General features: G+C 48.6%; 2 protein-coding genes across 3 annotated transcripts in view; both read right to left on the reverse strand.

The window, feature by feature from the left end:
* Window positions 1-367: 367 nt before the first annotated feature.
* N4bp2l1 (NEDD4 binding protein 2 like 1) lies at window positions 368-22870 on the reverse strand. Of its 2 annotated transcripts, none has more exons than XM_050161928.1 (5): window positions 21908-22620; window positions 5383-5510; window positions 5015-5103; window positions 2804-2880; window positions 368-1713 (listed from the first exon to the last, which is right to left on the reverse strand). In XM_050161928.1, the coding sequence occupies exons 1-5, from the start codon at window positions 22441-22443 to the stop codon at window positions 1464-1466; spliced, it is 1080 nt and encodes a 359-aa protein (XP_050017885.1). In that variant the 5' UTR covers window positions 22444-22620; the 3' UTR covers window positions 368-1463. The 2 variants fall into 2 exon arrangements, with proteins under 2 accessions (XP_050017885.1, XP_050017886.1); XM_050161929.1 differs by lacking the exon at window positions 2804-2880 and adding an exon at window positions 2698-2754 and having other exon boundaries at window positions 1510-1713; window positions 21908-22870.
* N4bp2l2 (NEDD4 binding protein 2 like 2) overlaps window positions 5942-25488 on the reverse strand; it is a 92210-nt gene continuing 72663 nt past the window's right edge. The window contains exon 9 of the mRNA XM_050161920.1: window positions 5942-6065. The gene's annotated coding sequence lies outside the window, so the exon portion shown is untranslated. The remainder of the gene's footprint in view (window positions 6066-25488) is intronic.

Genomic DNA, 25488 nt, shown 5'->3' on the forward strand with positions numbered 1-25488 from the left:
AAGTGAGTTGCTGTAGGACTGCTGTGTGCTGTGCTAGGCGTTAGAATTTAGCAAAGTCAGACTGGCAGATTCATCCCAATTTACTAGTGTGCTCACCAGCTGGGCTTTCTGTGTAAGACACCAGTTTTGAAAATGTTAATGAAGTGTGTTGCTTATTGTCATGAAGATGTTGAATGGACTTCAGCAGTGTTGATAATGGGATGGTAAGTAGGCCTTCTAATGTGCAGACTTCATTCCTCCTAGTTATTAACGGTGATTCATAAATAAGCTTATGATCTATGCAAAGGTTATTTTATGGTTGAAGTGCTTGGGTTTTGGTAAATGTTTTGTTGTTAAGCCAAAAATAAGTTCAGTGGCAAACCCAATATAAATGCAATACCATATACAATTTTAATAACCATAAAAGCACCATTATATAAGACACTTAAAATAATATTTCACAAAACATTAGAAAGAAGCTGTTGGCCAAAAAATAAATAGACCATACATTCTACATGGTCTTGTCACAATCTCGTACCAAATGAATCTGATTCCAGCCTGCTGGGATTTAATTTGAACTCATAAATTCATAACTGATCTGAGGGGCACTCCACATGACATACATACCCTGCTGATCTCAATGAGCATGACTTTCACATCTCCTTGTATGACCTAAACCCTGGCTGCTTCATTGCTTTGCACTCCCAAACATCTGGGTGGCTAACTAATCACACGTTAGAGACATCATTTCGGAAATCACTTGATGACTCTTTAAAACTGGTGTTTTGCGAAAGCAGGTTATTTACATTGCTAGACTACGAGCTGGAGGGGGGAAGGGGTTCTGTCCCGCTGACGCTGCTGAGCGCAGCAGGGTCTGACTGTAATGGTACTCATTCTCCTTAGGGGCCAAGTACTGAGAATTCATAGGCGTGTTTAACAGTGACACATCTTTAAGGGGAAAAGTCCCCTAATGGTACCCTGAAGGACAACATCCCCTTCTGTACATTAAGTCTAAAAGAAAATCAGTGCCATTAGAGTGATGGCTCTGGTCTCTGGATGCAGACTGTCAGAGCAGCAAGGGCACTGAGCTGCTTCCTGCCTCCGCCTCCGTCCCCCTCACACTCCTGCTTTATGGAGAAGATGGATCTGTCAAAGGCAGTGGTACTGTAGCCCATAGAGATGTGCTAGGAATGCTTTGTTTATGACTCCGCAACTAAGTGATAATCTTGGATCTCGGTTTCAAATCAGCTCCTCTAGAGAAAGACCTCTGGGTCCTCAGCAGAATCCCCATCGCCAAGCCACATGGGCGCTCTCTGACATCGCTTGTTGGAGATAATGAATATAATGACCTCTGTTCAGAAATTTCTGGGCTTGGCTATTTACATTGGAATTAGAGCTCTGGCTAAAACTGAACAAAGAATAAATACCAAAAATTGAAGTAGAAACTTCTTTAGGAAAATTCTGCAGTGGCTGTGCACAGACAGCTAATATCCATGGTGACAGCCACCCCTTCTGAAGCTCTCGTTGGAGAAGCCGCCCTGAGCCCTTCGGTTGGGGAGCTCTGTGTAGGTGCTCCAGTACCCAGAGCCACTGGGAGGCGCGCTGTTCCTGTCCTGGTTTCTGTTCGCTCTGCTTGGCTTTTCTGCATGGAGGACACTGTGAAAGGTAACATCATGTTCATACCGTTCTTTCATTCGGTGGATTTTTTCTCGTGGGACTCCATGGATGTTTCTTCTACACAGAAGAAAAAGCCACAAGTGTTTAGTTAAGGCAGGCTATCAACACAAGTAACTTACATCACAAATCCTGCGTTGCATGGCTGCTGCACTGCCTCAGCGTGTGAGGTCCAGCTCTGCTGGCTCTCGTGCCGCCTGGCACATCCCCAAACAAGCCTGCGGCTTGCTTTAGAAAGGCTTTGTTTCAGCCGGGCACTCAGGAGGCAGAGACAGGCAGATCTCTGTGAGTTCAAGACCAGCCTGGTCTATAGTGTGGTTCCACGACAGGCTCCAAAGCTACAGAGAAACCCTGTCTTAAAAAATGAAAAAAGAAACAAAAAAAAAGCTTTGTTTCTGGTGATATCGACAAAGAACAAATACCATAAGATTTAACTCCTAATGTATTTAGTGATATGCCTGTTCAGATCAGCTGGTCTCTGATACCATTAGGTGATGCTTACTAAAACAATCCTAAGTTCTAGAAGGCACAAATACTAGCTGGGGACGTGGTTAGACATATAATTGCCAAGATTTTAATTACAGAATAGTTCATGAAGTATGTCAGTTTTAACAATCAGGCAATCGAGGAGGTGGCCACAGACTCATTTTGGAAATACTGCTGGGCCATTGGCATCAGGTAACACAGAGCATGGGTATCAGAAGCCATGCATTAAAAACCAAGTTAGTATTCTTCAGACACGTGTTGCTGTTAAGTCAAAGCAGCACTTGTAGCGTGAATGACCCACGTTCTGCTTCCCACTCGAAGGTCTCGCTTTAGCCTGATGCAGAAGCACCACTGGCATGTGCATCCCATGCAGAGGCAGTGCTGTGGATGCTCATTAATGAAGAAGCAACTGAGCATAAGGTGAAGTGCGTCCTTCTAAAGGACCAAGTCCAAGCCAAGGATTAGCATTCGGCATTGTATTAGACATCTGACTCAGAGCTAAAGTCGTCACATTAATAGTTCCAAGTTTATCAATTTCTAAGAATTACCATTTCTGACCTGAAAATTACAGTCCATTTCCAGCCTGAAAAGATGCTTTTGTTCGGTCTGAAATACCTGAAAACGGCAGGATACAGAATGAGGAACTAGGAAAACAAAGAGGTACCTGGCTAACTCTTGAACGTTGAATTTCCAGCGAGTGTCGGGTTCTCGGAATATAACTTCATAGTTATTCTCAAGTGCCTGATTTTTCAAAAGTACATAAGACAATGAAGACATGGCATGTATGCTTGGGGGTGTTCATGCTCCCCTTAACATTCACCACAGCCTTGCCCAAAGCCCCCTGTGTTACGAGTCATCCAGGCCCCGAATCTGTCCCCATACCTAGCCACTCATGCTGTATTACATGTCTCATCGACAGAGTTTATAGTTTTATCCAGTATGACTCTGAACATCCTTTAAGACAGATCACTGGACTCATGATGAAGCGTCCCAAACACAGGTGTGAACAAGGAACCTGGAGAATCCTAAAGTCACTTCCATGATCATGGAGTTGCTTCTGCTTTGGTTTGTAACTGAGAGTGCCATCATAACTTAGGAAGTAAAAGCGATTTCCACAGATTTTAATATAGTGTTTCCTGCAGGTTGCAGCTCTCCCTGCTCCACAGTGCTTGGCCCAGTGCCCTGGGACCCATTTCTGTGAGTTTAGAGAAATAGTAAGGGGGCTGGAGAGATGGCTCAGCAGTTAAAGAGCACTGGCTGTTCTTCCAGAGGACCCAGGTTCAATTCCCAGCACCCACATGGCAGCTCACACCTGTCTGTAACTCGTTTTCTAGGATCTGATATCTTCATGCCAGTGCACCTAAAATAAAAGTTAGATAAATTACTTTTTTAAAAAGAAAATTGGTCTCATGTCAAATCTAAACAGTCAGAAACTGACAGCTTTATTCAAACAGCCTTCTGTTATCACCAGTACTCAACGTGTTAAAGATAGAATTAAGTAAGCTAAGATGAGGGCTCCTGCATAAGGAGGCAGCATGCATACGTTCTGATGCGCTGTTACACCAGAGGGGGCTACAGTTAGTAGTATAGAAATCAAAACAGCCAACAGAATTCTGAGTGTTCTCATCTCATACAAAACTGGTGTTTGTGGTGGTGGATAACCTAAGTACCCTGAATTTATCAAACAGCCCACTGTACTCCATGAATATGTAAGATTAGTAATAAACTAATAGATACATTTAAATAGATGTTTCCCCTTCGTCCTTTGGATAATCAGTTCTATTCAGGAAAAAAATCAACCACTGTGTCTTAAGGACAGCTAGTGCCTAGGTCTCATTAAGGGCTTTGGGTGTCTAATATCCATCCAGATCAGAGACGTGAAAAGACTTCCTGGAAGTCAGTGCCAGATGCTTTTAATGCTGCCTCGGGCTGTGCCCGCATCATCAGCTCTTCATGGCCTTGTTCGCCTCATGTGGCCTTAAATAAGGACTGAAATATAGAGTTTCTATTCACCCATTATACCTGGGCCTGAACAGAACCGACGGGGAAGCCTCCGTAGGCAGAAGCGCAGCTGCCTGTCTGCTATTTTGCCTAAGTGTGGAAAGAATCCTAAAGCCCAATTGCCATGGAGGAGACTTCACAACATACTGGGGGCCATGTGTGTCTCCAGAAGCTGTCTGCCTCCTGCTCCACTCAGTTTGCGTGTGGACTGAAAACCTGTTAGCGGAAGATGTAAACTGTCTGAAAAGATCAGAATGGAGCTGAGTTGTGTGTTGATGTTGGTATTCCACTGTCTTAAAGGGTCACGCTGGCAATCCTAAGCCTGTTTATAGACGAAGAAAGTCTGTCGCCCTGGGACTCGCAGCAAAACACTGCTGAAATCCCCAGCCTGCAACAGGGAGATCTGGCTTGCTGGGACCCAGAGCCCTGCTAGTACACCCCCTTGTCTGTAACTCCCTCAAGGATGGGTGGATGCTCCCCAGAACAGAAAATAGCCCAAACTGAGGAGGCAAAGGCAGAGTTCTACAAGTTCGAGACCAGCCTGGTATACATAGTGAGTTCTAGGATAGCCAGGTAGAGAGAACCTGGAGAGAGAGAGAGAGAGAGAGAGAGAGAGAGAGAGAGAGAGAGAGAGAGAGAGATTGATTTACCAAAGACTCAGACCAGTACTCCCATTTATGGAGGCCCTGAGGTAAGGTAGCCCCTCAGTGACTGAAGAGCAGAGAAACCCTATAAGAGCTTTACCTGCTCCCTGCGAGAATTATCGTTAGTGAGTGTGTAATCATGGACCACCAGAAAAAGAGGAAAGAGCACAGGTTTCAACTTTCTCACAAAACGCCCACAACGGAAAATTCAGAATGATACTTCTTCCTACCATGACTGCATAGGGCTTCATTTCCCAGGCGTGCAGGTTGGTGTTATCAATAATAATGGGGGATATGCCATTCTGCATTGCTTTCCTTGCTGTAACACAATGCAACACAACAGTGAACAACACGCAGCGGGCACCAGCGCGAGCATCACCCACATTTTGTCACTTCCATTGCAGGAGGCCTTCCTCGCTCAGTGAACCGCTACCTAGTGCAGAACCGCTAGCGGGGTTTTCCTTTAACTGGGATCTACGACAAGAGGTGAAGCCCTGCCACCCTGCTCGGGTAGACAAGTGGCAGGGCTTGTCTCTAAAGCTCCTACAATCGACATGCACCACAGGGGGTCCCGGGAGTTTGGAAAGGAATTTGTCACCTCGCTTCTGGTTCCACTCATGAGCTTCCTCCAGGAAGTCCGGGTTGAACTCATAGGCACCATCTTCCCCGAAGAAAAAATCGTCGGTGCTGAAAATCATGGCCCTGGGAAAGTCACGCTGCATTTCTCTGCAAAGTGGAGAAACGGAAAAGGGATTTGCCCCGTTATGCTTGGTCATGGGAGAACGGCTTCTTTCCATCTTTAACAGCGAGCAGATTAAAATTCTGAGAGCTGCACGTTTTGAATTTCCCACTCCACTAAGGAGGAGAATCAATCATCTCAGCCATCACTCCTCAACGGGAGGCAGAAGCCTGAGAGGCCGCTGTGCAGGTTGCCAACCCTCGGAAGTAGAGGTCACTGGTCACGGGCACTGCCTCCTGCAGCATCCAGGATTGACTGACACTCCAAAGCAAAGTTGAAGGCATGGTGACTGTTTCCTGAGGGACATCAGTTACCAGGGCCACTCCGCTCCAAGGCACACCAGTGCCCTCCCAGACCTCCCCTCAGGCACCATGCCCCAGGCTGCAGCCCTTCCCTTAGCCCCTAAACTCTTACCTGTCCTGGGTCCCATTCCTCGGAGCTCTGATCTCTGTAAGGACCCATCTGAGCAACTAGTTCTTGCTGAGGTATGAAATGTGGATAAAGGAGATGTGTGTGAGCTACCCTCTGAGTTCTAACAATACCTAAACCAATGAAAAAAGCACAAGAGAAGGAGAGAGGTGAACCCAATAATGTCCCTGTGCCTTCTGAGCGCTACCCCTGGGGTCTAAATGGGAAAATGTCATAGGAAACGATAACATCACAGAGGGCGCCTTTACGTGACACAGAAAGCGAGGTAAGTTCTGCAGGAAAGACTTGGGATGGCATTACATTTGGGGGCAGGTGCTATTAAATCAGAAGTGACAGGGTCAGTGCCAAACTACAGTTTCCTTTAAAAGGAAAAAAAAATGCAAAAGCCGGTTATCTGGCAATGCATGCCTGCAGCACAGTGGCCTCTGCTAGGGCCTGGCAACCACTCCTGCAGCTGTGTGGAGAGTGACGGGTGCGAGATACAAACGGGAAAGCAGGCAGAGGCGTGGGGGTCTTTTAAATTCTGCTCTTGCTAGAGACAGAGGCAGCTTATCGCCTCCTTCCCCCCTTTTTGTTTCGGTTTGTTTTTCAAGATAGGGTCTCTCTGTGTACAGCTCCGACTGTCCTGGAACCGCTCTGTAGACCAGGCTGGCCTCCAACTCACAGTTCCTCCTACCTCTGCCTCTCGAGTGCTGGGATTAAGAGTATCTCAATCCAGCAAGAAGATGGAGCTGTAGAGCCGAGTCCCACCCTCTTGCTTCCATTCCAGCCGCCATCTGCCTAAACCTGTTTGCTCAATTCTAAGACGTAGAGAGCAATCCCGGGGGCTGAAGGGAGAGCCCTTCGTCAAGGGGAAATACTTAACAAACGTGAGCCGCACTGTTACGCTGTTTGTCATAACTCACCCCACCCTGACTGATGGCAGGGACCGTACACCTGGGCATGTGGGAATATGGGGCTTTGTAGGGGTTGCGGTGGATGCGAGAGAGGGGGAAAGGATAAGAGCTTCCGCTTCGAAATGTCGGTAAATACGTATTCCAGAAACAGCCCGAAAGCAACTCTACCTGAGTTCTCCAGGAGGCGTGAGAGCAGAGTTGGAAATACTGACAAAGTAAACGCATTTGGTTACAGGCTGTGTTGGCTCATGGGCAGTCCAGTGAACATTTGATTTTAACATAACCTGACTATCCTTGAGAGACTTTTGAGAAAATGTAAGACTATATTTCTTTTTTCTTTTTCTTTTTTGGTGTTTGTTTATCTTGTTGGTTGGTTGGTTTTATTTGGGGGAGGGGGTTGAGGCAGGGTTTTGGTGTGTTAACAGCCTTAGCTGTCCTAGAACTAGCTCTTGTAGACCAGGCTGGCCTCGAACTCACGGAGATCCGCCTGCCTCTGCCTCCCGAGTGCTGGGATTAAAGGCGTGCGCCACCATGTTTTTTTTTTTTTTTTTTTTTTATCTCCCTGCGCACCACCTGCACATCTGTCCATGAAGGCCAGAAGAGGGCATCAGATCTCCTGGAGCTGGAGTTAGTTATGCACCACCATGTAGGTGCTGGGAACTAAACCCAGGTCCTCTGCAGGAGGGCAAGGGATCCGAGCCATCTCTGCAGGCCTGAGGTAACAGATTTCAATATCAAAGGACCAGTATCCATTAGCCAACCTAGGAAACCCCTATTGACAACTGCCAGACACCACGTGTTACATGAAGTGTTACGGCACAGAAAGAAATCAAGGAGTTGCTTTCAGGAATGTAGGAGCTGGCTAAGGGGCCAGGTCTCCTGCACAGTTTGTTGGGCTCATGTAGGACAAGCTGTACCAGCCAAACACAGAGAGAATTCGGGTCAGCAACATCAACATTTTGGCAAGGGGAGCATTATAAAAGGGAGCATTTGCCTTGGGCCTCGAGGGTAACTTCTACCTCATGTGAGAGGGGATGAGAGAAGGCGGGAGCAACACGGCCAAGGTGAATAAACAGGAGCAAAGACGCTGCAGCCCCACCGGGGCGCACCCCTAGAAATGCTAGGCGCAAAGCTTTGGGAGCCTCTATGGAAACGAGCTTTCCTTTCCACGTGTAATCCTCAAGGGCTCCTGTTTCCTGTCAGGGCTTTAACTACGGACAGAAGTTTAAGTTTCTGATGTTTTCTCTCCATAAACTTTAAGACGTAATGTTCGTTTCACACTTTCTTTGCCCCTTAATCACTTCAAGAAAACGTAACACCACGGCCCTTTTTGCTCACGATGTTTTACTCAGAGTAAAATTGCGCAGGCCCACCGCGGGGCAGCAGACACATCTAAGCACGGCCTGCATAGCCCTGCCAGCGAACTGGCAGACAGGAGCGCGCTTCACCTGTGTGGCGCTGAGGAGTCTCCCCCTTTGGGCTGTCCCGTTTACTTTTTTTTTTTTTTTTTTTTTTTTTTTTTACTTTTACCTGATTGTCAAATTAGCACCAACAGCCATAGCAACAGCTTGAAGACTCAGGGCAGTAAAAACACTAGCTGAGCAGAAGAGGCTGACAGTATTTAGACTGTAAGCCCTAAGTATGAGCAATAAATACCATTCCAGCGGCCTCGGGAGAGGAGGGACGGGCCTGAGCCCTAGCTTTCTCTATGGTGGGCAGGAGCCGCATGCAGTTAGGGAAATTGAGGAAAGGAAAACCGGAAGGGAGAAAACAGACCATTCCTTGTACATCTCTCCCTCCTCCACCGCCCCGCCCCCACTCACTACAACTATGAGAGAAAATCAGGCACTAATCTATATTTCATAATTTATTTCCCCACGATTATTTAACCATCAAGAACTATAAAGTCACTGGGTGGTGGTGGCGAACGCCTTTAATCCCAGCACTGAGGAGGCAGAGGAAGGAGGATCTCTGTGAGTTCGAGGCCAGCCTGGTCTACAGAGCTAGTTCCAGGACAGCCAGGGCTACACAGAGAAATCCTGTATCACTCCCCCCGCAAAATAATTACTTGAATTTATGTTTTAAAGATCTCAAAATTTCCTCTCATAGTCTCATAATTTAAGATTATTTTAATTTATTTTATATTTAAATAGTCAAGCAATTTCTCTTATAGCTCCACCAATATTTTTCATTTGTTTCAAGTACCACCTTTGGTAATTCTGTCTTTCATCTATAACTGTCCTCACGCCTCTACAGATTTCCTTCTGAAAGAGTCCAGATAAGTTCCGGTTGTCTGCTCAGGACTGGGTCCAGACTAAACATTTTTGGAAGGCTGATGTGGAGGAGAGGTGTGTTCCTCACGTGACACCCTGCCCAGTGTGCTCATGCAGACACCTGGCTAACAGCCAGGGCCAGTGAGTGTTCCACTGTCACACTGGCTTCGTGTGTGAGCAGAAGCCCGGACCACGTGACTGTGCTGGATTCTAGCAGCCTTCCCTGGACAACCTACACCTTAGAGATCCTGAAAGTCTTACGTGGGGATCATGGAATCATTTGAAAGTCTTTTTCCTATTTTCTAGGTGGAATTTTTTTAAAAATATTTATTTATTATATATACAATGTTCTGTCTGTGTGTATGCTTGAAGGTCAGAAGAGGGCACCAGACCTCATTACAGATGGTTGTGAGTCACCATGTGGTTGCTGGGAATTGAACTCAGGACTTTTGGAAGAGCAGGCAATCCTCTTAACCTCTGAGCCATCTCTCCAGCCCTCTAGGTAGAATTTTCTTGTTGTTTTGGTTTGGGTTTTCAAGACAGAGTTTCTCTGTGTACAACAGCCCTGGCTGTCCTTGGAACTAGCTATGTAGATCAAACTGGCCCCAAACTCTCAGAGAGTCTCCTCCCTCCTCCGGAGTCCTGGATTAAAGGCGTGCACCACCACCGCCTGGCTAGGGTTATTTTATAAGGAGCCTTCTCTCTCCTCTTTTCATAATCTTTACCTTATTTATTTATTTTCTTATTGCTGTGTAGCTAGCTCATACTACTTTTGGGTCCATAATCCTTCTGCTTCAGTCCCTTAAGCACTGGGATAGCAGGCGGGTACCGCTGTGCCCAGCCATGCTACACTTTGCATGCTTGCTTGCTGTGTAACTCTGACGGGCCTAGAGTTCACTATGGAGACCAGGCTGGCCTCGGACTTGTGGCAAACCCTCCTGCCTGTCTCCCAAATGCTAGGGTCACAGGCGTGCACCACTACACTCAGTCCTGTCGTTGTTCTTTCTGATGTCCAACTGTCCCAAGTTTAGCTAGAGGTACCTTCAAGCCGGCTCTTCTGTCTTTGCTCATGAAAAGGATCCTTTTGTTCCTAATTAGCAAAGACACACATTGAAACATTGAAGTCCTGAATAAATAACAAAAAAAAACAAATAAATGGATACGGATAGGCTCCTATATTTCTCCTGGATGGAAAATGATTTCGAACACTTGGGGTTTTCTTGCCAGACTCGAAAGTCTTTTCTTTGAGTTGCCTTTTCATTTATTAATTGTGTTTGTGCACACGTGTGAGGTCATAGGACAACTTTCACCTGCATTTCCCTCCCTTCACCGTGCGGGTTCCAGGCTCAGATAGGTCCTTACGGCTTGGTGGCAAAGTGCCATGACTGAGCCCAAATTTTAGCCGCTTGTTTACTCATTGGTTTGTTTTCTGAGACAGTCTCACTAGGTAGCCCTGAGCAGCCTATAATTCAGCTGCTGCCTCCCAAGTGCCCAGTGAGGGCCTCCGAAGGCGTGTGCCTGGATACCCAGAGTAAACGTTTTTATTTCGTCTTTTTGTATAAAGACAGGAATGAGATATAAAGCACACCAAGTTTCCACCAATGGTTCTTTTTTTCATAGTAAATTGTTTTCTCACCCCATGATATATTCTGACCTTTTTTTTTTTTTTTCTCAAGACAGGGTTTCTCTGTGTAGCCCTGGTTGTCCTGGAACTTACTCTGTAGACCAGGCTGACCTCGAACTCACAGAGATCTGCCTGCCTCCGCCCCTGGGTGCTGAGATTAAAGGCGTGCGCCGCTACCGCTGGGCTTATGACAATTTCAGGGCATAGTATGCATTTATCCACAGGGCTGCACCACAATTTACCTAGTGACTGTGCCAGTGGACCGTCCTCCCCATGACCACCAAGACCGCCTCCTCTGGTGTGTGGAGCAGGGCTCCTCATGGGGACGGTTAGCTTACTGAATCACCATTCCCTCCCCAACAGTTGCTTTGGAGCTCTTGTTCTCTGTAATCTCTAGATGATAAAGTTTAAATCTTTTCTAATGCACTCTAGTGACATATAGCATTTTATTTGCAAACCCACGCCTTTGGCGGGACATCAGAACAGATTCTCTCGCCCCAAGATTATGTCAACATGTCTATAATTACATTTTCCTCCTCAGTCCATCTGAAATTTCGCTTAGCTATAGTACTGGGTAAGGATCTAACTTGATTGTTTTTCTACCTAAGACCCTGGTTGACCCCAAACCATTCCCTCTGTGTTTTAGCCTTTCCCATCATCCTGAAATACTTTCAACACCACACAAGTGACTGCATGTGGTTAGAGCTATGCCTGGACTTATTTTGTTCCTATGTTTGGATCCCATCTTCTTGCCTTCTTTTCTAATATTTTTATTTTGTAGCTGAGAATATTTCCCTTATAAAATTTATACCCTAGGTGGGGAAGAGACAGAAATCTTAAATAAATAAATAAATAAATAAATAAATAAATAAATAAATAAATAAAATTTATACCCTAAGTTCATTTTGATGCAGAAGTGTGTCTGAACAGTGTGAATTAAAGCCACACCTCCTTCTTGCCCCGTGGTGGTTCCAGTAACACCTCTGGAACAGCCGGCAGGGATCAGAGACCTTGGTGTATATGATCTCTCTCTTTAACCTTTGTACCACTTTTCTGAAGCAAATAATAGTTCCTCCAGTTACAGATAATGAAACTATGGCTTGAAGAGATTAAGTAACAGGCCAGGACACGGCGTTTCTAAGTGGCACCGCCAGCATTTTCCCTCCAGTCTGGAGAGAACCAGGCTGAGTGGCATTACAGACTCTGAGAGGGTGCACCTCAATGTCTCAGGTGCATGCAACCACAGTCTGCAACCATGACCCGCAGCTGCCATGCTGAGTTTATTATGGCATTTCCTTAATTTAAAAAAACAATCTGTGGGGGTTGGTGGAGGGAGTGGGAGGAGGGGAGGGAATGGGAACCGGGATTGGTATGTAAAATGAGAAAGACAGGTTTTTTAAATATATAATTAATTAATTAATTAAAAATTGGATGTGTGTGAGTCCTGTGTGTGTGTCTAGGCACCATGCTTCTGCCTGGTGCTTGAGGAGGCCAAAAGAGCGCTTCGGATCTCCTAGAACTGGAGTTACAGATATTTATGAGCCACTGTGTGGGTGCTGGGAAATGAACTCCGGTCCTCTGCAAGAGCAGCCAGTGCTCTTAACAGCTGAACCATCTCCAGTTCTGACGACAACTTTCTTACATGTCTATTATTAAACATCTGTGCCCTGCCCACTCCACCCCTCTGCAGGGCCCCTCAGCACCCCTGCAGCTCCAGCTTTCACATCTGTTGACACCACAGAAAGAGGCAAGAACTCCTGATACCGCGACTTTAACCACATCCTGCCACATACATCCGGAAAGAGTAGCTTTTGTGGCGGTCTTCTCGGGAGATGTCTTGGGACCCATTGGTACCATCACTGATGAGTCTTCAAGGGTGTCACATGTCTCTGGGTGGTGGCACACGCTTTTAATCCCAGCACCCGGGAGGCAGGATGAGGCGTAGTCTACCCAGCACCCGGCAGCCCAAGAGCAGGGAGGAACACTGAGAGCACACGGCAACTTCCTGAGGTCTGGCTGTTGCCAGTTCCGCATAGTGGCTGAGCCCTGACCCTGAGCATCCGTCCTCACTGTGCCTCTCAGCCTCTCACTCCAAATGTTTATCGATACATCACCAGAAAAGCAGTCTCGGAGAAAAGATGGCTCAGAGGTTAAGAGCACTGGCTGCTCTTCCAGAGGTCCTAAGTTCAATTCCCAGCAACCACATGATGGCTCACAACCGTCTGTGGTGAGAACTGGTGCCCTCTTCTGGCCTGCAGGCATACAGGCACTGTGTACATAATAAATCCAAAGAAGGGGGTGGGTGGAGAGATGGCTCAGTGGTTAAGAGCACTGGCTGCTCTTCCAGAAGACCTGGATTCTATTCCCAGCAACCACACATGGTGGCTCACAACCATCTCAGAGGGATCTGATGCCCTCTTCTGGCCTGCAGGCATACATGCAGACAGATACTATGTAATCAATCAATCAATCAATCTTAGGAAGAAAGGAAAGAGAAAGACATCACCATCCCTCTAGACAAGTTCCTCTTGCTATGTGACACAAGGACATCCTGTCATTTGTCTATCAAGGGGACCTGCGCCCCGCGTCTGTGCTCTGTTCATCAATCAGAACTGGGGGGAAGGAGCAGGGAACCGACGTCAAAAGGACTTGTCGGTTTTGCCCAGAGGTCATAGGTCAGGGACAGCCTGGAGGGCAGCTCTCCAGGTCACTCTAGGCTCTCACTGGACTGTTTACAGGCAGTAGCAGTCACACCTTTGGTCTTAATTTTTTTTTTTTCCGAGACAGGGTTTCTCTGTGGTTTTGGAGCCTGTCCTGGAACTAGCTCTTGTAGATCAGGCTGGTCTCGAACTCACAGAGATTCTTTGGTCTTAATTTTTAAGTCTGTTTTTAATATAAGTACAAAATAAATGGGCTGACATATCACCTGTTTTCATGTATCAGACAGCATCTGGGGCAAGTGACGTAGCCTGGTCCCCACCCCGAGTTCTCCACGTTGCACACATACTCTCACGAGTCTGCTCACACGAGCAGCCTCTTCTTTGCTTCCTTCTTTTCTCAAGAGCTATGTCAGCATCTGAGCTGGGTTTCTGGGGAAATTTCCAGCGTTGCCTTTTGTTAACAAAGCCACTCGTCGACTCTTTAGTGAATGCCTACAAGATGCAGGGCTTCTCTTGGAGGCAGGGCAGAAAATAAGAGTTCTTTGTTGAGACAGGGTCTCACTATGTAGTTCAGGCTGGCCTCGAATTTACAGCAATCCTCCTGCCTCTGTCTCAGTGAGTGCTGGAATTACAGGTATGAAACACACCTAGTTTAGATAAGGTTAATGACTCAAAGAATTTACATCGTGCCTGGTGGTGGTGGTGGTGGGGCGCATGCCTTTAATTCCAGCAATCGGGAGTCAGAGGCAGGAAGATCTCTGTGAGTTCAAGGCCAGCCTGGTCTACAAAGTGAGTTCCAGGACAGCCAAGGCTACACAGAGAAACCCAATCTTGAAAAACAACAACAACAAAAAGCAAAAACAAACAAACAAAACCCTAAAGAACTTACGTCTCACGAAACTCACATTCTAGTAAATAATGTGTGTGTGGGGGGGTATCTATTTACAAAGGAGTACAAGCTAAAAACACTGCAGTCTCCTTAGATAGCAGAGGAAGTCCCTCCTCCCTCCTCCTTGTATCCCCAACTCTACAATCCCACTTCCGCAGGGTGCCTAGTAACTGTGGGAAGTGGGTGGAGGAATATCTGTCTCTGAACAGCCCCCCACCCCCATGAGCTCACCATCGCATAAGTGTGGGTGTCCTGATCCCAGAGTTCCCATTGCATGAAATAAAAACCACAAGGTTGGTGCTGGAGAGACGACCCACCAGTTAAGAGCACTATCTCTTCTTGCAGAGAACTAGGGTTTAGTTCCCAGCACCCACAAGGTGGCTCACGACCATCTGTAACTCCAGCTCCAGGGATTCCAAAGCCCTCCTCTGGCCTCTGTGGGCACTGCATGCACATGGGGCACATACATACATGCAGGCAAACATACACATAAAATAAAAATGAGTACATCTTAGGAGGACCTCGTCACTGTGTGCTGAGTCCTTCTTCTAGCCTCCCTTCCTCTGCCTGGCTTCTTTTCCCGTCAGAACAGAACGCCTTCTCCCCAAGCCATGCACAAGATGAAGCACAGAGCCTTCTGAAGGAAGTTAGAATCAAGCTCTTTTGTTCATTACGCTGCTTCCCCCAGTCCCACAGGGTCAGGCAGATTTTAGATGACTTGGAGGGACCAAAATATAATGTCTCGTTGTGTTTTGTAGCATCCAAATGGCCCTGGAAAGGGGCCCTGTCACAGTGATTTCACTTGAGCACCAAGAAGGAAGTACATTGAATCATAAACATCCAATCACATGAGTCAATTTAGCGACTTGGGAGCTGACATTTCTCTCTGGTACACCATGCTCAGTGTAAATACAAACACTTAAATCTAAAATCATCTCCCAGTGGAACGCATTAGCAAAAATAAGAAATTCCTTGGTAATGCTTTAATTAGGAGGAACGTCTCTTATTAATACTGAAAATGTACCTTCCTTACCCTGAAACGTAAAATCCAGGTTAAATTAGACCCCTAACAGGGCCTGAACGGTTTCCTACCACATTTAGTGTTTCAGTTTTTCAGACAGTGTTTCTCTGTGGTTTTGGATCCGCCTGCCTCTGCCTTCCAAGTGCTGGGATTAAAGCTGTGTGCCACCCTTGCCTGGCTCATCAGATTCTTTTATCAGGCCCCTCCCACTTCCTGTGCTCTGGTTCAAGCCTGGGGATGTGGGTCTGTAGTAGTGTGGCTTCCCTGCCATGGGTGGGGTTCTAGATTTAAGTGCAGTGGCAGTGGGATCAGCCCTTCAACCTTGATCAGGATATTTCCCGCAGCAGAGCTTCAAGCCTCGGGCTTGAGTTAGATAAACACTGCAGGAGATTCTTCCTCTTTCATTTCTCCGCCCACTTCTACTTCCTCCCAAGCCGTAGCATCTAAGTGGTTGTACATTTACAATGTTATACAGTTCTGCAGCCCTACGCCGGCAGTACGGCACACCACCATTAGCTGCGTCTTCCTCCATGGCTCCAGCCGTGCCAGGAAACATGGCGATGAGGGTCCTATGCAGTGGAGGCCACCTTCCCTGACAGGCCTTTCAGCGAGTGCCTATAGCCCCACGGCACTGTAAACTCCCAGTCCTTATAAAATGCATAAAGCACTTGGTCCCCATCCATCCGCCTCCAGAGGGGAGTAATGCAAGAACCCCAGCTACTGAGACTTAGGAAAACCACGAGAGCTGAGACACTAGGTGGCCCCAAGTGACCAGAGAGCCGAGACGTTGTCTGCCCGCTACTGTATCTTGACATACAAAGAGTGGAACGCTGTCAACATCTGTCCTGGTCTTCCTTTTATTTAGTAGAGCCAATACCTTGTCTAGAACCTGGTCCCTGTTCTCAGTGCCTCTACAGTCCACTGTTGTTAGCCTGCCTTCCCCCCACCTGTCTGCCATTGCATCGTATTGGAAAAGCATCCTTCCATGTCCTGAGACACATCTGGAGGAGGAGAAAGGACAGCCATTAGGCAGCGTCCTTGGAGCCTAACTGAGTACGCATTAGGAGTCATCTGTGAGGTGCTGAAGGGAAGAAGACCGCAAAGGGACCAGCATGCACCACGGTAAGGTTGCCAGATCTGGCTTCGACTGCTAAAGGTAATGATGAAAGAGAGAAAAAAAGAAAAGAAAAGTCCATGGAACTGACAGCATAAACATGTTTAATTTTTCAAACAAGGCGACTTGAACAAAAAATGGATAAAAGGTCTCCTATTGCATTGCACTTCACACAGGCAAGTGAGTTGTATAGCCACACAATGGAACATTTTATTCAGACATAAAAATTATGATGTTCTCGTATATGGCACAAGCAGGAACCTTCAAACAGTAGGCGAAGTGAGACAAAGGACAGATACTTATGACCCACATCCGAGACGTACTTAGACAAGGACACAGGGACACCAAGTAACTCGGAGGCTGCAGGGATAAAGGAGAGCGAAGGCGTTACTGCCGGTGGGGTGCACAGCTTCTGTCTGGGGTGATCTTAAAAAGTAAAGAAATACAGTGGCAACCGCTGCATGTGTACTGAAGAGGGGAAAATAACCGTGGCAGATGTTTAAGGGCCCCCACACGCACACGCGCAAAGAGAAGGGCCAATGCCTATCCACAGATCTGCTGCTGGGATGGGAGGAGAGGAGAGGTTCCGAGTCAGAGGGCTGGGGCTCATGACCGGATGCTGCTGCTAGGCCTGGACCACAAGGCCAAGAGCAAAAGGGGCCCAGGACTGGAACTCTAGTGCTGCTTCCCTACCCAGTTCTTCAAAGCTATTTTTATTATGTTTGTGTGTGATGATGTCGTGTGGCATGGTGTTCCCCAGACTGTGGTGGCCGGAAGACGGACCCGTGAGTCAGTTCCTTCCCTCCCCGGCTCTGTGGGCTCCAGGGATTGAACCCAGGTAGTCAAGCCTACACGGCAAGCCCTTCACCCGCTGAGCCTTCTCCTGGGCCTATTTAGCGAGTGGGTTCACTGCTGTGAAAGCCCAGCAGATCAGTGAACTCTTTCCTCTCCCCACTCTGCCTCCTCTTCAAGGCCAAGATAACAACCGCCTCTGTGTGTAGGAGACTCTGCCCTTAACTGACTTCTACCCTCCTCCGCAGGGCTCCCTTAGCCTTGAAGGCTATCAGCCCCAAAGTGCTGTTCGGTGAACCCTACTGGCCTATGGGGCAGAACTGATTGCTAACTGTTACTTGTTTCCACTTGGTAGCTCTAGTAGGCACCTTGGGTACCTCAATGAGTATAGGTCTCAGTAGCAAGGGAACACGGTCATCATCGGTCATCGGTTGGCTAATACTGGCCGTAGCTGGTACTCACATGTCCACAGCGTCTGTTTACTATGCTCTGTGATCTTCACAGTGAATGTATTTGCTGAGTGTTAGCTTGTGTTACTAGGGAAGACTCTCAGGAATTAAAGAATCCAGATAAAATGTCATTGTCGTTAGAAGTTCATCTCCTCAGCCGGGCAGTGGTGGCACACAACCTTTGATCCCAGCACTCGGGAGGCAGAGGCAGGTAGATCTCTGTGAGTTTGAGGCCAGCCTGGTCTACAGAGCGAGTTTCAGAACAGCTAGAACAGTCAGAGCTACACAGAGAAGTTCATCTGCTCATGAGTGAGTTTCCTAGCATGCATCCAACTGGAAATCAGCCCGTGAAAGACTTTCCTGACAGAATGACATGGTTAGTTAGCCAGACCATTAATCAACTTTTTACTCAACTGGGCCTTGATTTTCTCTTTAAAAAGTGGCAAATCAGGCTGGACAGAGGCTCAGGGGTCACAGAACTTCTTGCTCTTCAGGGGGCCCAGGGTTGACTCCCAGCACCCACATGATGGTTCATAACCATCATAACTCTAGAGTCTGGTGGGGTGCCTTCTTCTAACTTCTCTGAGCATCAGGAGCACATGTGGTAAACATACACACATGCAGCAAAACAATCACACACATACATCTTTCAAATGTTTTTCTTGAGGCTGGAGAGATGGCTCAGTGGTTAAGAGCACGGGCTGCTCTTCCAGAGGTCCTGAGTTCAATTCCCAGCAACCATGTGGTGGCTCACAGCCGCCTATAATGAGATCTGGCGCCCTCTTCTGGTGTGTAGGCGCACATGGAAAGAATGCTGTATATATAATAAAAAATAAATCTAAAAAAAAAAAATAAATAAACCTCCTGATCCTCCTGCCTCTACTTCCCAAGTGCTGGGATCACAGGTGTGCAGCACCATGCTGACTTCTGGGACTGGGGATTAGCTGCAGGGCTCTGTCATGCTGAGCAAACACTCGGTAGCCACTGAACTACACCCTCAGATCTGTGTGTAACTTTAAGACAGGAAAGGATTCATTTACAGGTCAGGTATACATCTCTGCTTCCATCAGTGACTGTGTGACTCACAAACCAATCTATTTTTATATTTGCTATTTAATTCATATTTTAATATTTAATACTTATGCTATCTTGCTTTTTTTTCTGATGAGCATTCCTCTGGGTCTGCACGCTTGTCCAAGTATTCCTCAGGATAAATTTCCAGAATTGGAATCACAGTAATAACCGCCCACCCCCAGATGATACTTAACTGAATGCAGGCACTAACGCAGACTTAGGGAACACAATGACTGGAGTACTATGATGTGGGTAAAATTTTTAAAGGAGTTAAAATTCAATTTAAACCAGGCGGTGGTGGTGCACACCTTTAATCCCAGCACTCGAGAGGCAGAGACAGGCCGATCTCTGCGGTTTGAGACCAGCCTGGTCTACAGCGTGAGTTCCAAGACAGAGTGGTTACACAGAGAAACCCTGTCTCAAAAAGAAAGAAAAAAAAAGCCAACTGAAAAAAAGGGAAGAAATTCAGTGAATTCAGAAAGATATTTTCCATATCTGAGCCACTTAGACATATAAAAAGACATATGTGAATGTTCTAGAATGTAATGTTGACTTGAAGGACAAAACAGAACCTATTTTAAAAGAGATTTTTATTAGTTATTTAGTCAAATGAGATAAAAGTTAAGCATTAAAAGATAAGCTCACTTTTTGCAAAAACTAACTTCCTCCAAAGTTAAAGAAAAAAAATTTAATAGTCTGATTTAAGAAATACACGTTCATTTATAGAAAATGTGGAAAACATATAGAGAAAACGCCTCTCAGAATCGAGCAAATACATACTAACTTATTTTCTACACAAGTGTCTTTTAAAGCAACCTTTTCATTCTCCCGTCTCCCATTCCTGCCATGCAAAACACGGTTGAGGGAGATCAGGCTGTGCCTTCCTGACTGGTTCTGACTTGCTCTGGGCTACGTCCTACTCCACCAAACTTTGTCTAAACCCACCTGGAGGCCTGCACACCTCCTGAGCCTCAAAGCTGACAGTGACCAGCACGGTGGGGGCCTCCCAGTCCACAGCCCACCTCCTGCACAGCACAGCCAGGCTTCCCCTCAACCTTTCACACACCCATCTGTTAACTACACCTAAAGTTTACACAGCTACCACCTCAGAGTTTGAGAGGGCAACCCACTGATTTCGTCTTCACAGCGCCCTCCCAGGCAGAAGGAGCCGGTATCCCCCCACTCAAGAGGAGAGGGAACTGAGGCAAGGCAAGGTTAGTGAGTGGCAGAGCTTGGATGTGAAGTCCTAAGTGCAAGGACTCCAAGGCCATCACCCAGCAGCTTTGAGGTCAGCAAAAGGCAGTTAGGAGGAGGAACTTAACTTAATCATTTAACTTAATCACCTCTTAGTGGTCCCAAAGAGGCAGGACTGCTGAGGGGCAGTCCTAGCTAGGAAAGAGGCTCCCTCTCTCAGGGACTGACCCTCCACATCTGTCCCTACAGGTGATTAATGAAATGGTTTCTTGTCCGATGTCTTCTGCTTAGTCAAATATGCCAGGCAGGACTTAAAATCTTAAAAGTCTAGAAAATTCGAGACAGGAAGGACCCTTAAAGCCCACCCCAGCCGAGGCCCTGGCCTTTCAGTGTCTTTCTCGCCTCTGGTTAAGCTACTTCCTCTCTCAGCACGGTTAGAGATGGCATGGCCGAAGGGCTAACTTCCTTCTCTGACTTTCAGTGAGTGATGGTTTACAGGCTGGCAAAGAGAAAGTGAAATTGAACAAGATTCAGCACCCTGGAAACATTTGGTAACAGATGTACCCACCGTGAATTGCTGTGTCACAAAAAAACCAAGTCGTGCCCGGTTTTCCAAGGAGGCTCTCCACACCTCCCAGTCCCGCTACTGCCAGGAGCCTCCTGAAAGGACCTACAGAAGAAGTGTGTCGTAGCAAGGGGTACCAGCGTGGCCTTCGCAAGTCGCCTATCCCTTTTATTTGCAAAGGAAGCAATTCTCGTTGGCTGAATGCTTCTACTCCACAAACGAACTCCCCAATTACAAATGTCAGTACCTTATCGGCCATCTCAGTGCCCCCATCATTTACATCCAGGACTCAGACCCTCCCCCTATGATCACTACCTGGTGCCATGGTAATCAGCATGTGACCGCAGGCCACCTTGGTTCTTCAGCGGTTCCAGGGTCCTATGGCTAGCCTTATCTGATGAGATGGAAAGCTCCCAGGTGGCCAAATGACTGCTTCTACCGACTAGTGTGCGCCAGATAATGTTCATGGAGGGTTAAGACATGGCCCCTATCTTCAAGCATCTCACAGAAGGAAAAACCAATCCTGTGCAACACTAAGCGCAGTCACAGAGCTGTAAACAGGAGCCAAGGCGCTGAGAAGAGCGGCTTCTACGGCAGGGTGAGGCAGCTGCGAGGGGAGGTAACAGAACCGGTTTTAAAAGGCTAGTGAAATCAGTCGGGCAAAGGGTGGCGATGGGCAAGCCAGGCAGGAGGGCCAGCATCGTCAAGCACAGCAAGGAGAGAAACAGTCCAACGTTGCTGGAACACCAAGTGCAGGGCAGGGAGTGGAGGGCGTTCAAGCTGGAACAGTGGGCCTAGCAAGGTGCAGCAGGCAGCAAGCCCGCGCAGTTCTCGCTGACCCGGTACCGGGAGGGCCGCTTACGCAATTCGCAAGTGAACGAATTTGAGCGCCCGCGGAGAGGCTGTCAGTGACGGTCGGTGCTGGCGCCGCCAGCCCCCCCTCTCCCCAGAGCACCTGTGCGCCTTCGCAGCCGCCAAAGCAGACGCAGGCTGAGCCGATCCACCAGATCTCAAAGCGGACCCCGGCCCCGGCCAGCGCAGCGCGGCACACCCCCTCCCCCCTCCCCGCCCCGGACCCCCCGAACTCGCTTCGGTGACAGCGCCTGTTGACGCCCGGTGGCGGTTTCTCTGCAGTCGCCACCAGGTTTTCCCGAAGAGCAGTCCCCGCTGGCCTCCCCGACCCGGGGCTGGGGGGCGAAGGCTACCTCGGCCCGGCGATCACCAGGCCGGGCGCGGCGGGGAAGGGCCGGTGGCGTCTGGGGCTTTGCGCAAGGCGCAGTGCCGAGGTCCGTCCTCCCGGGCCGGCGAGCGGCAAAGGTCTCGGGCGCGCGGGGCAAGGGCAGGGGCGGCGCGCGGAGCCGCTCGGGGCAGGGGCGCGCGTGGGCGCCAGGCCGCTGTCATTACCTGGCCAGCGTGGTTTTCCCCGAGCCCGGGAGGCCGCGCAGGAGGTAGAGGTGTTTCCTAAAGCTGTGGCGACGCGGAGGTGGCCCCCGCGCGGGCGGCGGCCGAGGAGGCGGCTGCTGCTGCTGCCGCTGGTGGAGGCTCAGCCTCCCAAACGATTCCAGAAAACTGTCCTCCATGGGGAGGGGGCTGGCGGTGAGGGCCCTGGGTTCCCTTCCTGAAGTCACGGTCTTGGCCAAAGCTGTTGTTTTTGTGACTCTCCGGCCATGTGATAGATGGAGGGGCGGGCGCTCGGAGCCCAGCCCCTCCTTCGCAGCCGCGCGAACCGCGGGAGGGGGCGTCTCTACCTGCGAGGCCGGGGTGCTGGGAGACTGACAGCCAGGGAAGCGTGGGTGACGCAGCCCCCAGCGCTCCCTCCTGCCTCCCACTGTCTTCCGCTGTCCTTCCCGAGGGAAGGGGCCCGGCCCGGGGACACAGTGGGAGGTTTTCCTGAAGTCACTGTGGAAGAAGCCCAGCCCACTGCTACAGCTCTGCCTCATCTCACTTCAGACAGGCCTAGACCTTGATAGTAAATAGTTTCCGTTGGCGATTAAAGAATGTGACAAGCGCATCTGAGCAGTAACAGAAAAGGCCATTGTCTCCCCTACTGCGCGTGTACCAGCACCTGGCTGGTGTCCCAAGCAAGGGCTGATGCACACTCCTCCAGAGTGCTGTACCGTTGCTTAGTACCTTTATCGGCCTGCTAAACTATCCTTAGAAAGCTTTACTGAACTTTAAGTCTCTTGCTCCTTAGGTATCAGGTGGATTTAAGGAGCTGCATAGATACCTCTCTGCTTCCACATAGCAGGGAGATTGTCCTGGGACCGTTTGTAGAAAACCAAGTTCGAATTGCAGGAGTTGGCGGCACCCATTGGTAGGCACTGGTTGTGACTCTCCAGTATTTCGCTATAGAAGCAATAGGATGAGCCTGGTTTTTGGAATGAAACAGAGTGTTCAAAATTTGCATCCTAGAAAATCCAAGATATTGGTGACTTTAGCTACAATTAATTTATGTCTGGCACTGAAGGTAAGGGCATTATGAAAAAGAACTGTGGGGGAAGTCCCTCTAAGACTTAGAATCTAAGTTAAAGACTAGAGATTTCCCGACCAGCATTAGGAAGGGGAACTGCCTGGCTATCTCACTAGCTTTGGGCTCCCCCTGGGTTGGGGTGTGAGAGGGAGGCAGGCTGCTCTCCCTGGAAATTCCCCTCCCAGCACGAAGCACGCTTCCTTGGTCCTTCTTAGTAATGCAACGGCATCTGTGCACAGTGACAGGAAGAATGAGGAACAGAGAGGAAACGTTCGTCACAGCAGTAGTTGTTTATACGTCCCTGATGTATGGGGAAGTGAACCTAGGACCTCCTGCACACTGAGCACAGCTTCAGTACACCTTTTCAAACACGGTTTTGCTCAGTCTCAAAGACTACCTTGCTCACTCCAATCCCCCTCTGTCCAGTAAGGAGGCCATGGAGCGTGGGGATGGTACAAAGTGAGACTCAAACACACATTGAGGCCAAGCGCACGCCTTTAATCCCAGCACTCGGGGACTGAGACGGGGGGGGGGGGGGGGGGGGGGGTGGNGGGGGTGGGGGGGGGGGGGGGGGGGGGGGGGGGGGGGGGGGATCTCTGTGAGTTCAAGGCCAGCTTGGTCTACAGAGAGAGCTCCAGTACAAGCTCCAAAGTTACACAGAGAAACCCTGTCTCGAAAAACCACCCCCTCTAAAAAATTGAGATGGCTCAATGGGCAAGAATGATTACTGTGCAAGCATGAAGACATGAGTTCAAATCCCCAGTCCTCATCTAAAAAAAGAAGGGCATGACTATGGCTGCACACGCTGAAACCTTGGTGTTGAGAGAAGAGTTCATTGCTCAATTAGCCCAGCAGCTACAGCTACAGCAACAGTGAGAGAGCCTGTCTTAATGGAACCAGACAGAGAGCACACGGAAGACACCTGGCATCCTACAGGCATGCACCTGCACACCGTCGTGTGCGCACATGCACACACACACACACACACACACACACACACACACATGGGGGGGGGATGGAGAGATGGCTCAAGGGGTAAGAGCACCAGCTGAGCACCAGCTGGGCTTGTTGGTGATTTGCATCTCCTATTAGAGGGGTGGGGAGAGTCATGGTCCCTCACCTGTGTAGTCATCCCCCTACTACCTGCTGTATGCAACCCTGTCCTGACAACATGCAACCCTGGGGAGGGGCTGGAGGACACAGGCCTGGAAGACTAGTGACGGGGCTCCGTCTGTTCAGCTGTGGGAGAGCCCTCAGCCCTGCTGGGTGAAGACTTTCTGGTGTGGCCTTCTAGGGAAGGCAGCTTTCACACCCAGCAGGGACCCACTCATCTCTGCCCTGTGAGAAAGCCCAGTGGATCTCCGGAGTGAGCATTGGCCAAGTGGTGGCTCAGTTTGTTGTTAGGGTCTTTTTTTTTTAATTTACTTATTATGTATATAACATTCTCCCTCCATGTATACCCACACACCAGAGGAGGGCGCCAGATCTCATTATAGATGTTTGCGAGCCACCATGTGGTTGCTGGGAATTGAACTCAGGACCTCTGGAAGAGCAGCCAGTGCTCTTAACCACTGAGCCATCTCTCTAGCCCCTTGTTAGGGTCTTAAAAGGAGGAATAGATGCTGCTGGTGTCTCCCCTAGTGAAGGAAATTTAGCAACAGATCTAAGGCCCTTCTGGCATCCATGGGCACCCAAACGTGTGACATACGCGTGCATGCGCGTGCACACACACACACACACACACAAGTGAAGATCGAAAAATACAAGCCAGGTGTGGTGGCACAGGCCTTTAATCCTAGCACTCAGGAGGCAAAGCCAGGTGAATCTCTCTGAGTTGGAGGTCAGCCTGGTCTACAGAGTAAGTTTCAGGACAGCCAAGGCTACCCTGTCTCAAAAAATAAAACAAGCAAACAAAACAAAAACAAAAAACCCCAAATAAACAAAAAAGATGTGGAAAAACAAGAAGTACAACTCAAAAGAGAAACCGGGCAGACAAGCCCTCTGCAGGAGCCTGCTGTGCACGTCCTACCTGGCCCCACCCCTACTCACTCTTTTGTAAACTTAGGAGGTTCCAGGGACCAGATTCAGTACCACAGCATGTCCAGCATGCACTTACTGTTAAGCACACCCCTAGGACCATATCTTACTCTCTTGCTGCCAGACACCTCTCCAGAAATAAGAACCGCATCTTCCATTTCTGTAGCACCCGCTGTCTGCCACAGGCTCAAGGACACTTGGTGTGACTGCACAAGACACCCAGGGAGGGGAGTAGTCCTAAGCCATTTTGCTAAAGCTTCTTTCTGGAAGTTAGACGGGATAAATGTGGGGGAAGGTACAGAGAGCTGCAGCAATCCAGAACCCAGCATAAGGCTTGTGGCCAGTGGGTAAGATTATTAAACCATAAAGATACCAAAAAAAAAATAAATAAATAAAGCCGGGCGGTGGTGGCGCACGCCTTTAATCCCAGCACTCGGGAGGCAGAGGCAGGAGGATCTCTGTGAGTTCAAGGCCAGCC

The sequence above is a fragment of the Alexandromys fortis genome, unplaced genomic scaffold (genome assembly GCF_014885135.2).
Source record: "Alexandromys fortis isolate MF-2015 unplaced genomic scaffold, M_Fortis_MF-2015_v1.1 scaffold_118, whole genome shotgun sequence".
In the NCBI taxonomy this organism is placed as follows: domain Eukaryota; kingdom Metazoa; phylum Chordata; class Mammalia; order Rodentia; family Cricetidae; genus Alexandromys; species Alexandromys fortis.

Coding starts and splice junctions, on each gene's coding strand:
- N4bp2l1 (XM_050161928.1), bottom strand. CDS start 22,443: ATGAGGCAGAGCTGTAGCAGTGGGCTGGGCTTCTTCCACAGTGACTTC. Junction 5,104..5,382: donor TGAGTGGAACCAGAAGCGAG/GTGACAAATTCC, acceptor ATTGTGTTACAG/CAAGGAAAGCAATGCAGAAT. Junction 2,881..5,014: donor TGAAGCCCTATGCAGTCATG/GTAGGAAGAAGT, acceptor TTGAAAAATCAG/GCACTTGAGAATAACTATGA.